The sequence below is a fragment of the Protomyctophum parallelum genome, assembly GCF_964188405.1.
Source record: "Protomyctophum parallelum genome assembly, chromosome: 10".
Lineage (NCBI taxonomy): Eukaryota > Metazoa > Chordata > Actinopteri > Myctophiformes > Myctophidae > Protomyctophum > Protomyctophum parallelum.
Window position 1 is genome coordinate 6,579,047 of NC_139704.1, and position 17,934 is coordinate 6,596,980.

The 17,934-nt window shown below is 42.8% G+C and overlaps 2 protein-coding genes across 3 annotated transcripts; both read left to right on the top strand.

Annotated features, from left to right (window-relative positions):
- The first annotated feature begins 1,150 nt into the window (after positions 1–1,150).
- cutc (cutC copper transporter homolog (E. coli)) lies at positions 1,151–9,990 on the top strand. 2 transcript variants are annotated; one of them, XM_083775794.1, is made up of 9 exons: positions 1,151–1,269; positions 1,520–1,590; positions 1,835–1,894; positions 3,333–3,542; positions 4,369–4,404; positions 5,822–5,955; positions 6,449–6,476; positions 6,615–6,720; positions 8,058–9,990. In XM_083775794.1, exons 2-9 carry the CDS (start codon positions 1,521–1,523, stop codon positions 8,167–8,169), a joined length of 756 nt encoding a protein of 251 aa, XP_083631920.1. In that variant the 5' UTR covers positions 1,151–1,269; position 1,520; the 3' UTR covers positions 8,170–9,990. The 2 variants fall into 2 exon arrangements, with proteins under 2 accessions (XP_083631920.1, XP_083631919.1); XM_083775793.1 differs by having other exon boundaries at positions 1,204–1,277.
- Positions 9,991–11,136: 1,146 nt separating this feature from the next.
- On the top strand, positions 11,137–11,765 carry LOC310865275 (transcription initiation factor TFIID subunit 11-like; the record flags this gene model as incomplete). The annotated part of the gene is made up of 1 exon (XM_083774300.1): positions 11,137–11,765. One exon carries the CDS (start codon positions 11,137–11,139, stop codon positions 11,725–11,727), a length of 591 nt encoding a protein of 196 aa, XP_083630426.1. The 3' UTR covers positions 11,728–11,765.
- Positions 11,766–17,934: the final 6,169 nt, after the last annotated feature.

The following is a 17,934-nucleotide window of genomic DNA, read 5'->3' on the forward strand; positions in this document are numbered from 1 at the left end:
TCGAACTGGCAACCTTTCCAGCTACTCTACCCCTGAACCACTGCTGCCGCAGGAAAAGAAAATTGGATTTTTACTCAAGTGTAAAACCCTGTGCCCTATAGTCACTAAACTGACATGACAAGCACACTGCACAGTTTGTTTCCATTAATTGACTGTCATCAAGCTTGCCTGGAGGTGTGGCTGTAGCAGTCAGGGATGTTTGTTGCCTATAATGTTAATTCTGCTGAGTCGTCACATAATTGCTCCACATATAACAAGTACTTGTTAAGAAATTACTCTAATAACCTGTTTTAAAGGTTGATGAGTGTCCACGCTGTCAGCACCATGGTCTGCTTCCACGCTGTCAGCACCATGGTCCGCTTCCACGCTGTCAGCACCATGGGCCGCTTCCCACAACTTCAAAGAGAAAGAGGTATTATTATATTCTGTGAATTGTTGTAACCCTCCTTTGAAGGAACAGTTCACCCAAACAGTATGTCGTCTTGTCGTTCGAGTAGATGACAGTATTTTCAATTTTGCGTGAACTGTTCCTTTTTAAAGACAGTAAATGTTTTTTTGATTTAGTTTTTAAAGCAAGGAAAAAGTGACAGTCAGGATGTAGCATATATTTGCTTTCCCCCCTGTGGCAGATGGTTTCCAGGCTAGCAATTTATAGAAAAACAAGCCCAAATTAGCTTATAATAAGCAGACATGGCAACACTGGTTAAGACGCGGGGGTTCCATTCAAGTGTGCACATTTTATGACACAGCGCAGCCCGCCGGGCCTTGCTTCGTCAAATGCGGTGGTAAAAACGAGCGTTGCGGAAGGAAAACATTTACACACGCACACACATATCTATGCGCACACACACACGACACGAGTGTGGGAGCTAGCTAGGATAAGGCCTTCAGAATAAGAGGTTGAGAATTATTATTTTATTATTATTTTAAAAGGCATACATTTATTTGAAAAATGTATTTATGATATGTCTTTTTAAATAGCGTATACTAGAGTAGAGTAGAGTACTTATATGTGCCCTAAAATGTTTTTACCGATTTAAAATGGCTATAGTATCCCATTAAATTGGACACTTGGCTGCTTGGCACATTTAGTGGGTACTTTTATTCTGAAGAGCTCGGCCACCGGAGGTCTTCTCCTACTAGCTACCTTATCCCAGAGCCTTAGAAATAGATTATCCTAACTGACTGGACACTGGTGACACAAGTAACGTCGGGTCACCAAAACAAACTGCAAGGCACATGCAATGGAATAGAACCGACCCAAGGAAGGTAAGACTGTGTAAATATGTATAGGCCTACCTGCCTAATGTCAAAACTCTCTCTCTATTCAATTCAAATGAGCTTTATTGGCACGAGAAAACAATATTTATTTACATTGCCAAAGAAAAAGTGGAAGAGAATAGGCTGCTGAATAGGCAAAACAATGTATGTACAATTCAATATTAACTCTCTCTCTCTCTCTCTCTCTCTCTCTCTCTCTCTCTCTCTCTCTCTCTCTCTCTCTCTCTCTCTCTCTCAGGATGGCAGAGGGATACTTGATGGAGGTGTGCGTTGACTCTGTGGAGTCTGCAGTTAATGCTGAGCGGGGAGGTTGGTAAAAGACAGACAGACAGACAGACAGACAGACAGACAGACAGACAGACATACACAATCCATATTTATTTTACCTAATACATCAACAACTCATTATCCAGCATCTGACAGAACAAACGAACAATTCAGTAATGACCCACTAAATAAAAACAGAGCCTATTAACATGGTAATAAACGGAACACATTAGTGTTCAAAGGTCAGTGCTGTTGACATACTGTATGGTTATATTTTGTAACACAGGTGCTGGACGGCTGGAGCTGTGTTCTAGCCTCCTAGAAGGAGGGCTTACGCCTACTGTTGGTGAGTGGATCCACTCAGACTTATGTGAACACCCCAGACAGTTTTTAGGTTTCAATATAAGTATTCAATATTCATTTTAGCTGCCCTTATACAAACCTATTGTAACTTCAAACTCCATTTTAACCATGATACGTTCATCGAAAACATCCGTCCTTTTTTCTGGTGACTGATATTAAAGGTATATTCAGTGATTTCACTTAATTCAAATATCACTTATTTTTTTGTTTTGTTGTGATAATCCTCCCTACTATAGAGTGTGCTGGCCATATAAGGAGTTCCTCCCTGTCCCCAGTTAACCCCTGGGGGTCAAAAAACCTTAAGTTTCGTTTTCGTTCTATCCTGATTGGACGAAAGGCTGGGTCCCACAGCCAAAAACGAAACCTAAGGTTTTTTGAGTGAAATCACTGAATATACCTTTAATTTCCTTTATTAAACATAACATAACATATATAGTCTTTGTTTCATGGGAATGAAAGGTGAGGATGGAATTGAGAATCGCTAGAATTGGTTTATAAAGGAATATTTCCCCCCCAAAATGCCTTTTCTTTTTTGCCTTTTTTTAATCATTTAAACAACTTCAATTCATAGACTTTTGTTTGTCACATTCCTTTATGTTGAATGAAAATTTTAAAGTCAATATTGATGAATTGAAGAAATTATGGGTCACAACAACAAAAGTATATTGGAGTTTATACACAGACTTGGATCAAGACTGTCATAGATTTATTTTATTGAGTAACATTTGTGTATCTAACTACTGTCTTGGTGACTTTTCCCAAATGGTGTTTGGAGTTACAGTACATCTCTCTAAATGTACAATTTACCCTCTGGGTCTTCTGGGGGGGGCTACAGGTCCAGTTGTTTCCATTTGTATACTCTCAGAGTTATGGCTGTTCTTAAAATTCAAAAGTTTCTAGGAAGTTAGTAAAATAATAATGTAGTACAGTAGGAGTGTAATATAAAAGAGTAGGGCAACACCAACTGAAGCATTCAAAAGACATATCATCATCATATGATAAATGACGTGGTATTGGAATGGCATAGACTGGCATACTTGCCGATACTGACACCAGCTTTTTAGCCCATTCTGACTGGGCACCCATTTTGGTGTCAGCATCATGTCGTGCTTTAGCTATTTAAAAATAGCAGATCTACAAGCTCATATCGCGCCACCGAGTGGCGCGATACGAGCTTGTAGGTCTGCTATTTTTTGAAAAATCGAAGACCGACTGACATTTTTAGAATCTGATCTCGGGTCAGAATGGGTTCATCAGACCAGTGTGTGTCCGGCGGAAACCTCGTATGAATCTGATCTCAGGTCAGAATGGGTTAGGCAGTATGGGCAGCTTTTTACGATGCCGGTTTTGCCATTGAAACAACTCTTATGTCGGATCCTAACCTTAGACAAGACTCATTTATTTCTCTCTCTCTGCTGCAGGTCTGCTGGAGGTAGTGAAGCAGTATGTGAAGATACCGGTCTACGTGATGATCCGCCCTCGCGGCGGGGACTTCCTGTACTCGGACCGGGAGGTGGAGGTGATGAGGAAGGACATGGAGCTGATGAAGAGCCACGGGGCAGACGGACTGGTGCTCGGAGTCCTGACGGAGGACGGGCGCGTCGACGCCGAGCTCTGCATGGAGCTACTGGGTAGGAGTCGTGTGTGAAATGTGATTTGCCCAATTCATACCTTGATGATGCGCTCAAAGAAATAGCTGATCTATTAAAGCTCACAATGCGACTAGCGTTACATTGTGCTGTTCTCAGAAATCTGAGTTGTATGCCCAACCATGCCTAAGAAGAGCAGCATTAGGTACTCTTCCTGTTTCTGGAGACATTGGAGAGAGTATTTATTTTAGATGTGCCTTTTTGTATATGATTTTTTTTGTCCCCTGTATTGTTCTTTATATTAACCTATAAAGGAGTCCGGAATAGCCCGGAAACTAGACGATTGTCAAACGATTATTCAACGTAGTATTAGCCTGGGCACAGTGGGCAGCATTCCTTTTTGGGTTTATTATCCGGTCCGGAGGGATGATATCATTACATTACATTAGGTTGTAGTCATAGTTTTGTATCAGGCCGGAACTCAATCTGGAACCGATTTTTCCCAATAAAAGCTGCAGAGAACAAGGCACGCTTTTATTGTTATTTTTCCGGTTTGAGGGAAAGGAAGTTCCAGATTGATGGTTCCGGCTTGATATAACTACAAAACAATGACTATAGTCTACAACATGACGTTACGATATCATCCACTCCCGACCAGATCACACAGTAATTTTGTAACACATGTTACTAATATGCATCACAGCATTATAAAATAATCACATCATAGGTGTGGGATACTTCACATAAATTATAAAGTATTTTCCGCAAGAGAAACCTTTTGTATCAAACTGGGCCGTTATGATTGAAGTGAAGTCTCTCAATTCAAAATCCTGTATATTGTCTCTCTAATCTTCAACCTGTCCAACAGCTGCTTCTCGCCCACTGCCTGTCACCTTCCACAGAGGTACAGTAACTTGTTTTGTTTTTAGATGAAATGCACAGATTTAAGTTCACATATTTACTTTCATAATTATTTTGAAAGGGTAAAATATGATAGGCTGGTAAGTAACACAAATGCAGCTAATGTAATGGATACAATAATGTCAATCAATGCACATTAGCCTGACCTAAGCAGAGACATTTCTGGTCTAGAGGGGCGGGTCGCGCCTCAGAAATGCGCGCACCCTGATTGGATCTCATCGATCTGTCCGTCACCCCCGGCCCCTCCTCTCCCCCCTAGTGCAGCGCTACGTCACATCATTTAGAGCGACGCCCACCCGGAAGGGTTGACTCCCACTTTTAGACTGGTTCAGCCCACGGCTTTTTCCAGGCTTTCATCTTTCGTGCAGACGAAATGAAAGCCTGGGTATCGAGGCTAATGCACATTGACACTAACCTGACTCCACCAGATGGGGGCGGTAATGATTCACAAGTTCACAAAGTACACTGTGAAACAAATGTGATTGTGAAGCAAGCATGTCTTCCATCTGGCAGAGTCAGGTTACGGTGACAAACCTAAACGCAACACACCCATTATTAATTTAATTAGCTGCAGCTCGCTTATATCACAAGCCTTATGGAGCCTTATTTTCACCCTGCTGTAGTTTGTAAACTGAACCAGAAAACAAACTACATACCCCTGTTAATTTGGTCAAAAGTTAGCACATCTGATTAGGTGCTGGGGCTGAGCACTATGAGTAGCACTTTAACCTGGTCGATTCAAATGACAAATGTCTAAATCCAGAGAGTTTTCAGAAAAACGTATGTTGTTATATCAGTGGTGCTCAAACGTTTTCATGTCAAGGACCACCAGAATTAACCCATTCTGACCTGAGATCAGATTCTAAAAATGTCAGTCGTTCTTCGATTATTCAAAAATAGCAGACCTCGTATCGCGCCACTCGGTGGCGCGATATGAGCTTGTAGATCTGCTATTTTTCAATAGCTAAAGCACGACATGATGCCAACACCAAAATGGGTGCCCGGTCAGAATGGGTTAAAGGAATATATATTCAAAGATTTGCAAAGATAGCTGTTCTAGGCCCAGGCGGTTGCGTAACCGTCGCCGGGTTACCGGGTTCGCCTCCCGAGCCCGACACGGCCTTTACTGCATGTCTTCCCCCATCTCTCTCCCGTTTCCTGTCAGCCCACTGTCTGTCCCTTAACAAAACCAATAAAAGGCGTAAGCCGCAAAAAGAATATCTTTAAAGATAGCTGATCTACAAGCTCTCCTATGAGCTTGTATAGCTGCTATTTTTTAATAGCCAAAGTATGAAATAATGCCTTTTTAGCTCGTATCTAAAATGACACTGGTGCTTTCCCGGTCTTAAATCTTTTCATGTTAAACATTTCCATTAATTCTTAACCGTATTCTGCTACAGCTTTTGACATGGCTCACGACCCCACCATTGCATTGGAGACCCTGATATCGCTGGGTTTCGAGCGCCTGCTGACAAGTGGCTGTGACAGCTCAGCGTTGGAAGGACTCCCCGCTATTAGACGGCTTGTGGAACAGGTAGATGTAGAAATCAGAAAAGGTTTATTGTCATTGTTCAATTAAGTACAACGAAATTGCGATGTGCTGAGTGCAGGTAGATGTACAATGTCCCAATGTTTTCGTTGTTTACTGTGTGCATGGACAGTGCACAGAGTGTACTGCACACCAGGGCTTCTCAAAGTGGGTGCCTTATAATAATAATAATTATTATTATTATTACGGTAATAATAATTATATATAATATATTTATTATTATTAATATTATTAATAGGAATGCTTGGGTTTAAGTGCTTAAATGCCAAGTATAAAAGTTATTTTCAGTTTGTCCTAATAATGGAAACAATTTTCATATTTGCGTACCGTTATGACAAAAGGTGCTGTAAAGTAACAATGTAATTTATGGGTGCCGTGGAGGAAAGTTTATTTACAGGGTGGCTTGAGCCAAGAATCTTTGAGAACCAGTGGTGTACACTCTCAGACTTGCTAATAATCTCTTCAATGCTTTTTACAGGCAAAAAGCAGAATTGTCATCATGCCAGGTGAGCCATTAAACACTTATAAACCCTATAATATAATTGATCTCTGATTTGATTTTTGGAAGGAAAAAAAAGCTGCTGATCTCCATGCTAACATTTCAAAATAGTGCGATTAATGCTGGGGGGGTTTTTTCAATGTAGGAGGAGGCATCACGGAGAGAAACCTTCAGAGGATCCTGGAGGGATCAGGGGCACAGGAGTTCCACTGCTCCGCCCGCTCCAGCAAGGATTCCTCCATGAAGTTCAGGTCAGTTTGCAATGCAAACAGGTGTTACTTTTGTTGACTAAAACTATGACAAAAAATGGTCTGCCAACTACCTTTTTTCACTGAAAAACACTTCAACACTTTCAACACTAAATAAAAACTAAGCTTTAAGACTTAAATTTGATACAGAGACAGTCATGGCGGCAAAACTTAACTGTTCGGGAGAGGAGAAAAGCAGATTTCTTCTTTCTTTTTTATTACAAAATGAGTTAATAGCACACGCAGACTAAAAACATGTAGCTACATTAGGTGTAAAGTTAGAGTCCACAAGAAGTGAACCTTTCAAGCCTGCTTTCAATGCACTGTTTTCTCCAAAACTGGTGGGTCAAACTGAACAACCAATATGTCAATTTGAAGCTATGATTCCCTGCTTTCATATGACATGGACAAACGGAAAAATAAATCAATCAGAAGCAGTCACAAATTCTGTCAACAATTTTGTCAACAAATGAAAACCAGACCAAATGGTAGTGGAGAAGAGATCGAGTAGAACTGTAAGAAAAGTCATTTTATGTTTGGAACTTTGGATGTGCTCGGGTCTGAAAATGGTGCACAACGCATTTCGCTTCGACACGTTGTGAGCTTGTAGATCGGCTATTTTCAGCATGCAACCAAGTGTAGAATGAGCCATTACTACGACACCAAGGGCCAACAAAATACATTTTGGTCGATAAATCAACTAGAGTTACCGGACTAAAATCTTGTGGTATTTTAATCGACTAAAACTAAAACATTTCAGATGACTAACACAAACTAAATCCAAATTTGCTTTAGAGTATACAAAATGAAAAGCGGTGAAGAGGCAGTCAGACAGACCACTTTATATTCTATACATTCTTAACGCTGTATGGCAGAAGCATTTTGTTTGCGGTCGGGCAGAAACCTTGTATACCGGTATCCTATTTCTTCTCGTCAAGCAAGAGTGTCGAGCAAAAGTAGAGAAAGTATCCGATCTACAAGCTCACAGCTTGGAGATCTGCTCATTTTCACTATTTCTGAAAGTTTGTGTTCCCAAATGGGACAGTTCTGTATACGAGGCAGTCGATTCGTAAGACAACAGGACCATACAGTTAAAAAATAATAGAGAGGGCACCAGAAATCTCCACCCAGCGCAGTTGCTCACCCAGCGCATACTCTCTTTTCACCCCTTTTCCGAGTTGGGAAATGTGATGGGCGCAGCCTATTTGGGGCTTATGCGACGCGTTGTTGCATTGTCTTCTCGCATGCGCAGTAGTATCAACTCCCTTGGTGATTATCCCTTGAATATGTTCCTCTCTGATGGAGCCTGTTTTGTAATGACGCTTCACTCTGCGACGCAGGAACTCCTGTGTGACGATGGGAGCCTCTTTCTCAGCACCCGAGTATGGCCTGAAGGTGGCAGATGTGAGCAAGGTCCGCAATCTCAACGCCATCGCCAAAAACACCTTGTAAGGAGAAATCACTGGACTTTGTGATGACAGAAGTAAGCGGGATTACCTCGGAACGGGCCATGTACAGCTCAGTGGGTTCAGTTCACTTTAGACCCAGATAAAGCATAATTCACACAGGCATCTGGAATCCACACGAAAGCCCATTCATTTGACCCATAGAGATTTCCAAACATTTTAAGACAAGCCATCCATATATATTCTTTTTTCTTTATTTTTTTAAATCACAATGGGAAAAGAATGATTGGAACCACAAAAGCACACTGATATGCTCTACAAACATTGGCTGAACCCCATAGCCTTCTGCGATATGCAGTTCTCTGGATTGTCTCAAGATGACGGAGCGAGAGATGTAACCAGGAGTGACACTCTTTGCAGTATACAGTACGTAGACAAGCACACACCGACTAGATTACTGTATGGAAATGTATGTGCTGTTTCTAGAAGAACGTCTTAACCCATTCTGACCTGAGATCAGATTCATACGAGGTTTCCGCCGGACACACATTGGTCTGATTAACCCATTCTGACCTGAGATCAGATTCTAAAAAATGTCAGTCGTTCTTCGATTTTTCAAAAAATAGCAGACCTACAAGCTCGTATCGCGCCACTCGGTGGCGCGATATGAGCTTGTAGATCTAACATTTTTAAATAGCTAAAGCATAACATGATGCTGACACCAAAATGGGTGCCCGGTCAGAATGGGTTAAAGTAGTTCATCCAAAACTATTCTTATTTCAATCAATCAATTACACACCCCATGAAGCCTTGAATTCACGAGAGAGAAGTACTGCCGTAGCAGACAACCTGCAGCACTCCAGGTTCAAACTAAATCCTTATAGGTGCAAGGCTCGAAGATATAAGTTGAGATGAAGAAAATGCCAGCACTCATTATATGTCCTTTTACATTATTTTATTTACCTCTGAGACTGAAAACGTACGTGTTTCGGCCTGTTTGGCCTTCCTCAGCGTTTGTCATATTGCCTTGAATTCATGTACATAACTTTTGTTTTTGTCCCATTCCTGAGCCAATACTTTGATGACCAGGTGGGTCAATGGGGACTCAAATTAGAAATGCGACAAAAACAAAAGGTCTCCATGTAACTATTCAAGGCTTCATTTTTTGGATGAACTACCCATTTAAGCTAGTATATGACAGTGTTTTGTTAAATTAAACCACTTAAGCCCTATGTGAACATAGCCGATCTATGAACTCACAATGCATTGGGTCGGGATGTGTTGTAAGCTTGTAGATCTGCTATTTGTTTGCTAACAGGCACTTATGTACTGTAATGGAGACACACTAACGACTCATTTATTTGGGGTCAGGTTCTGGACATGTGTTTTTTTAGCATTGCACTTTTGTCAAATCTTTGTGTTAATTCTATCTTGTGAATTTAATACAAAATAAATCACACTTGTGTGAAGTGAGTGGCACCTTTGAGTTGATCTGCTGCACCCACTAGTCTCAACTACATGAAGTCATAGTCATTTAGTTTGCCAGTGGCTACGTTTACATGGACAGTTAAATCCCCTTTTCATTCAGAATAAAAGTTAAATCCTATTAAAAGTTCTCATGTAAACACCTACAAAAACTTAAATCAGAATGAAAATGGTCAATCTGATTTAAACTTAGATCTGATGTAACTGACCGGTTTATTCCATTTTTAAATCCTATTGAAACAATTGTGGACTCATGTAAACACTCATTCGGATTGAAGTTCATTCTGGTCTTTCTGTGCATGCTTGTTTCCATGTAATTGGTATGGCTATATTATGCTCTTGTTTTGCGATTAATTATATTAAGAAATTATATTAGAATCATCAAATATAAAGTAATACGGCATAAAAGTGTTTTTCTATTATTATTATTTTGTTTTACTGAAATGTAGTGTAGTAAAAGTAAAACAATTGGAAAGTAAAGTAGAAATACCTCAAAATTGTACTTTAGTACTAAAGTAAATGTACTTTCCACCACTGGACGTAAACATATCTGCCCCGCCCCCTATCCAATCAGAAGCCTTCCCAGCCCCAAACCTGATGTGGAATGAAATAATGGGATTTAAAAGTATTGTCCATGTAAACACTCATTCGGAATGACCTTTCCCATGCAGGAAAAAACATTACTTCTGAATTAATTAATTCTGAAGTTTTCATTCTGAATGAAAAAGCCCTCATGTAACCGCAGCCATTGACTTGAATGGGAATTGGGGGGAGGTGGATCATATGGCATTAACATACACACAAAGGCACATGTTGGACCGGTTAGCACTGCTCAAAAATGATTGAATTCTTAAAACGGTCCTTTATTTTGTGTGTGTAATGACCGTGGTAATGAGGCACTCTTGTCACTCTTTAGCCTCAGTGTATACCTCTGTGATGTCTGGTGTGACAGAGGTAGCCTAAGGACTACCCTTATAATATAACAATATGCCTTATAGTAAAGCATTCAGAAATTGGATAGAAGCAGTGATATTGAACGTGACAATACAATCATTAAGCACATTAAAGATTAGTTTATCGGGAGTTCAACCTTTAGAACTGTGTTTTCTAATGCTTAGTAATGTATGAATAATGCTATAGAAATGTGTGACAACCACAGATTATTGCATGATGTGATGCGTTGTAGTATCTTCGCTAAGAATACTTTTTAACTTGCCCATTATTTTGAAACTACTACAATAAGCCTTTTCTGCATAGGACTAATGCGGTTGCATTGTGATGGCATCTTTCTACCGGTTCCCACAGGGAGTAAAAAGAAATCAGGCATCTATAACGTCTATGACAAATGTCTCCATATTTGGGCTGATACCTCTGACATCATGCTGACAATGACATCAGTCTTGCTCAATAGTTCAAAAGGATGTCTTGGAAATTCACTTTCTGCACGTAAACTGAAAGCGACCATGATTGCCATTGACTCACAAAGCAAGGCACTGTTATGACAGAGTTGGCAGACCCTGCACGGATCATGCCCGAGATGACGTCGTCTCCAACCAGCGAGGAGCGGCTTGAGCAAGCGACCACTGAAGACGAGCCCGACGTGGCTGCCAGCGTCGGCGATGAATCTGAAGAGGCTTCCTCTGTGGCTCAGTCCAAACGGGACAGGACGACTGCTTCAGTGGCTGCACAAGACCAGGAGGAGGGGACCTCGGGCCTGCCTGCGGCCAAAAGACCCAAAGTCGAGCCGGAGAAGAAGAAGGAGCGGCGCCAGAAGGTGGACGAGGATGAAATACAGAAGATGCAGGTGTTGGTGTCGTCCTTCTCCGAAGAGCAACTGAACCGCTATGAAATGTACAGACGCTCCGCCTTCCCCAAGGCGGCCATCAAGAGGCTGATCCAGTCCATAACGGGGTCGTCGGTGTCCCAGAACGTTGGAATTGCCATGTCGGGTATTTCCAAAGTCTTTGCCGGGGAGATTGTGGAGGAAGCGCTGGATGTTTGCGAGAAGTGGGGCGAGACCCCTCCTCTTCAGCCCAAGCACATGCGAGAGGCAGTGAGGAGAATGAAGAGCCGAGAAAGGATTCCCAACACCAAGTACAAGAACATTCTCTTCCACTGATTGTTTTGATCATACTGTATGTGGAGATGATCATGCAGTACAGGCAGTGCTTCTCAAACATTTCTCAGGGCACCCCTGTAAATAACCTTTTCATCCACTGCATACATTTGTTACTTTATAATACCCATTTATGTCATATTACGTTACTTTATTAAAGATACAATGTTACGAGGAACACTTGAGAGAATATCTGTTTAGTACAGATAGAAAATAACGTTTGAACCCCAGCATCCCTATTCTGAGGGGAATATTTGCCAAAAAGATCAAATCTGCAAGCTCACGGCATGATACGCATGTATAGGAGGGGCGCTAACCCCTCCTACAGTATACAGCTTTTGTCCCCACACGTGTCAAGATTTGCCATTGACAATGAAAGGGGAATTCATGTCAAATGTCCGCTATATCTTGTCCCCACTCGTCTCGTCTCCATTGACAATGAACGGATAAATTAGGTCAAAATTCTGCTAAATATGGTGTAAATTAAACGCCATTGACATTGACGGTAAAATTTACGTCATGTAGATGAGCAAATCAGCTAACCAATCACAGGCAACAGGCATTCCGATTGACCAGTATGAGTATGATATGATGCATGATGATAAGAGCGCCCCTCACGTCACACGGGTGTGAGTTTTGATGAAGAGATGATTGAAAGTATATGGATTTAAGTGGTTAAGCGGAAGTGATATTTATAAATTCCAAATATCATATAAAAGAATCACACCAGTGTGAAGTGAGGGGGCTCTTATCATACATATCATCTCATTCTGGCCAAAATGTGTACCCTCACTTTTCTGCCCTCACTTTTATCGTCAACATGTACTTTGCTCAGCCAATCTGATTTCTCATTCAGAGCAGCAGCTCTCTAGTCCGAGCGAGGTCAAATGAGTGTGACGCTGCATGGTGTCCGGTTTTGAGCCGTCCCTTCACCATGCTTCCGTGTGGGTCTTGGGGTGCATGCTGTTGCAGCCGCCCCACAGATGCTCAGAAGGCGAGGACCAGAGGCTGTAAGTCTCTCCAATGGGGAAATGAGGTACGATACTATTGAGACAGAAGTCTCAGCAATATAAATCATGGGCCCTGCATGGCAGGGGTGCTGATGGCAAGAGGGAATAGGCCAGTTTCATAGGTACCTGCACTACCCCCATACCTCCCTCCGTTTCCCATCTGTACGCCAGGTGTCTTCAACGTTTTTCAGGCCAAGGACCCCTTAGCTGACAGAGATGAAACGGGGACCCCCACTACTTGGATTCATGTTACATGTGTGATTTCAGACATTAAAACACTTAATCCCTCTACACACCAAACGTATTTGCCGAATATAGCAGATCTACAAGCTCACATATTGTGGATTGGCTATTTTCTGCAAATGTTCCCCCCCCAGAATAGGGAAGCTAGGGTTCAGATAGTTAAAAATATAAATTAAGTTCCTATCACACCAACATTTGGTGGACCCCCTGCAGTATCTCTGAGGACCCCCTGTTGAAAACCCCTACTCTACACTCTACTATCTTCTTCTTTTTTTCTATAATTTTTATACCACAATTTTGCAACCCATATTTTTCACCCAGTGTCCCTTTCTCGGCCCCACCTCTCTCTGTGTTTTAGGATCCAAGATGGCCGCAGCCCCAGCAGGGGGTGGGGCAGAGGTGAGCGGGCGGGGTCGACATATGACCTTACTAGGCTGCGAGAAAGGCCCTTGGCGTTACACCTCCTCTGCCAACCTGGGGGGGCAGCGGACTGACCTCATGCTTCCTTCTATGCATGAGTAGTCCAAGCTGCTGCTTTTCACCTAATGGGGAAGTTTCCCCGGCCGGACGTAGCGTGTGGAAAGATAACGTTATTCCGACCAGTTCCTTTCCTCTCCATCAGGCGCCCCGGCTGGCCAGGGGTTAGGTAGTTTAGAGACCAGGATTACTATACTGCATGTCTTTTGTCAGGGTACCTACCCTAGGGGACACGGGGAGAACATGCAAACTCCACACAGAGGCCCTTTCGCCAACCCCACCTAGCCCTAGGGTATGGGCACTGAGAACACGCTCTACTATCTTCCAATGGACAACAAACAGTGCTCCAGCTATTATTTTTTAACTTTACTTTGCTTTAACTTTTATTGGTTTTACAGTATCAACATTTCGGGTCTAGAAAGAGCATGCATCCTGGGATGATGCACTCACATATTAGTATGTTAACTAACCAGTAACCAGGTGGTCATGCTATTGTATTGATTCATGTCATGATGCCATTGTTGCAAAACTGCAATCAGTTTACCTATCGTTTTCATCCACTACAACGGTGACAATTTAATGACCATTTATAAGTCTGTGACAATCAGTTGAATTAAGAGCATCTGTTTCACATGCAGGATCGGTACACTACATGCCACAATATTAATACATATAGGAGGATGCTTGTGAGGGGCTCCTATACAGTTTTTGTCCTCACACGTCTCAATATTTGCCATTGACAATGAAAGGGGACATTTTTGAACAGCAACACAGTAGCAGCAACACCACATTTCAGAATAACTGAATTATTATGAAGAATGCATATTTCTTTCATCTTTATGGTGCTGCACAGACCAATGTCACGGCTACGTAATACTAGTCGAGTCCACTGGGGTGACTCATATCACATCAAAGCACAGTCGTATAGCCTACTGTGCCTACATTTACACATAAAACAATTAGTCTAAATCACACATAAAATATAATTATCCAGAATAAAATGTATGGAATGAATGCATGTATTCACATAAAATCCAAAAGCGACTAATATCTTCTCTATGAAAGATTGCCCGTTAGATTATACACAAAACAAATTATATCATGTAGCTATTAACTACTGCAGAGACATAGAAATAACCAGCTAATTTCTAAAAGACACGTCGGGATCTAGTTGGCTACATGAGTGCCACTGAGCGCTCTATCAAGACATGCTGGCAGTCCGGTGTCCGAAGGCTATACGATCACAGACGTAAAACAATTAAATAATTGGCTAAGGAATCTTACCTATAACATACAGCTGTGTTTTGAAGCACTTGTCACTTGTCTCATGCTACAGAACCTTTAGACCTAATACGTTGTTGCATTGTCTAACTCTAACATCACTGGCAAATCTGGCAAAAATCCATTTATCCATGCTATTTAGGAGCAGTGAGTGACTGCCATTAATGCAACACCCAGGGAGGAGTCTGGGTTTAAATGTCTTGCTTACTTTGAAACAGATTGGATGAACAGAGGGGGAAGAACCTTCTGTTTCCTAAATAAGCTCTCTACCTATAGCCTACCTATTCAGCTATATGGCCGTCCCTTTCTAATGGTGTTAGACTTGATATGTTGCAACAGTGTCTAACTCTAATATCAATTCATTTAGTATAAATATGCCTCCAGTTCGGCTGAACTGGAACTCCAGCGGAACTGAAACTCCTGATTGATGGAGTGCTGTAGGTTCTCATGAAGGTTTATGTTCTCAGTCTGTAAAAAAGGTTCCCACAGTCCTTCCTTGAGATCCAGTTTGATCATGGTTATCCTCATGGTTATCCTCATTGTCCTCAGTCAACACCTTCATTTCATCAACTAGTCCCACTTTCTCCTTGTTTCTTTTCTGTTCGTTGATGAGGCTCGGTCATGGTAGTGGTGGTTGTAGTTGTAGCTGCTGCAGGTGCTCATCGTTCTCAGCCAGGTTTGCAGAATATTTTTGTGGGTGGAGACCCTTTTCTGGATGTCAGTGATCTCTTCCTGGATGGAATTGATCTCTTCATCGAAGCCAGTGCTCCCCTCCTGGAAGGCTGGGTACTCCTTGAGGACGCTGTTCTCTATCTGTATGGCGTTCTTCCCCCTGATGGCAGTGAAGTCTTCGCGGGGGGCGGTGTTCTCTTCCCAGATGGCAGAGTTTTCTTCCTTGAGAGCAGTGTTCCCTTCTCTGAGAGCAGTGTTCCTTTGTTTGAGAGTGGCGTTCTCTTCGCTGAGAGTGGTATTTTCTTCCTCAAGGGCGTTGTTCGCTTCCTTGAGAGCCTTGTTGACTTCCTCGAAGGTGGCACTCTCATCGTCGAGGCCGGAGCTCTCTTCCTCAAGGCTCGCGCTATCTTTCTTGAGGCCCATGTTCTCTTCCTTGAGGACCGCATTCTCTTCTGTGAGGGCAATGTTGTCTTTCTTGAGGGCCACATTTTCTTCTTTGAGGGCGATGCTCTCTTCCTTGAAGGCGGTATAGTCTTCCTTGAGGGAATTGTTCTCTTCCTTGAGGGCCGTATTGTCTTCTTTGAGGGCGATTCTCTCTTTGTTAAGGGCCTTGGTTTCTTCTGTTAGGCTGATGTTCTCTTCTTTGATGGATTTGTTCTCTTCTTTGAGGGCCATGTTCTCTCCGTTGATGGATGTGTTCTCATTTTTGAGGGAAGTATTGTCTTCTTTGAGGGCGATGCTCTCTTTCTGAAGGGCATTGGTCTCTTCTGTTAGGCTGATGTTCTCTTCTTTGATGGATTTGTTCTCTGTTTTCAGGGCTGTGTTCTCTTCTTTTATAGATTTATTCTCTTCTTTGAGGGCTGTGTTCTCTCCGTTGATGGATGTGTTCTCTTTTTTGAGGGCTGTGTTCTTTTTTTTGAGGGCTGTGTTCTTTTCTTTTAGGGCCGTGTTCTCTCCGTCAATCGATTTGTTGTCTTCCTTGAAGGCGGTGTTCTCTTCTCTTATAGCCTTGTTCTCTTTGTTTAGAGCTGCGTTATCATCCTTTAGGGCTATGTTCTCTTCCTTGAGAGCAGTGTTCTCTTCCTTGAGAGCAGTGCTCTCTTCCTTTAGCGTGTCGTTCTCTTCCGTGAGAGCTGTGTTATCTCCCTTCAGAGTCGTGTTCTCTTCCTTTAGAGCCGTGCTCCCTTCCTTCAGAGCCATGTTCTCTCCCTCAAGAGGGGCGTTCCCTTCCTTTAGATCTGCGTTCTCTTCCTTGAGAACTGTGTTCTCCTCTCTGAGGGAGGTGTTGTGTTCCGCAAGTGCTGTGTTCTCTTCCACAATGGCGGCGCTGTCTTCCGCGAGGGCGGCGTTGTCATCCCTGAGCGTGTTGTTGTCTTCCTTGAGGGCGGTGTTCTCCTCCACGACCCCAGTGTTCTGCTGCTTGAGGGCTTCGTTCTCTTCATTGAGGGTGGTGTGCTTCTCCCTGAGGGCTTTGTTCTCTACCTTGAGGGCGGTGTTGTCTACGTTGAGGGTGGTGGTCTCTAGCTTGAGGGTGGTGTTTTCGTTCTTGATGGCAGCTACCACACGTGACCACTTGCTATTGATGGAGGTGTTCTCTTCCGCGAGGGCGGCATTGTCATCCCGGAGGGTGTTGTTATCTTTCTTGAGGGCGGTGTTCTCCTTCACGACGCCAGTGTTCTGCTGCTTGAGGCTTTTGTTCTCTTCATTGAGGGTGGTGTGCTCTTCCCTGAGGGCTTTGTTCTCTACCTTGAGAGCGGTGTTGTCTAGGTCGAGGGTGGTGGTCTCTTGCTTGAGGGCGGTGTTTTCGTTCTTGAGGGCAGCGACCACCTGTGACGACTTGCTTTCGAGGGACTTGTTCTCTTTCTTCAGGTCTTCGTTCTCTTCCTTGACAGCGGTGTTGTCTACGTTGAGGGTGGTGGTCTCTTGCTTGAGGGCGGTGTTTTCGTTCTTGAGGGCAGCGACCACCTGTGACCACTTGCTTTCGAGGGAGGCGTTCTCTTTCTTCAGGGCTTCGTTCTCTTGCTTGAGTGCAGTGATCACTTGAGAGTTATCCGTTGTGCTCCCTTCCTTCCTCGCTTCCTCCATCTCTTTCACCGTTTTCTCTCTTAAATTTCAATTTCAGACAGAATTCAAGCTCTCAAAGGGGGTTTGGATAGGATATGATTCACGTGTCATAAATATGTCCGATGACTTACGTCACAGGCTGACCACATCAGGTCCATCGCCACACCATTCCCATGGGGATCCTGAGATCCACATGATTTTATACCTGTTTTTATACATCTGCTGTTTTTGCTAACTTTATTACACTACACCATAACCGTTTATTTTCGCTAGAAGATATTGGCCCCCAAGGGATTTATATTTGCGGCCGTTTCTGTAGCCTGTCTGTTTTGTCTTGTGCTTTGTCAAATTAAAGTACCCATCTCTACCTTTGTGTCCATACTATATACAGTATATAGAGCGTCGCAGTCCCGGCCCCTTTCATGACGACGACTGGCCCAGGAAATAATTCCCCATTCATTTT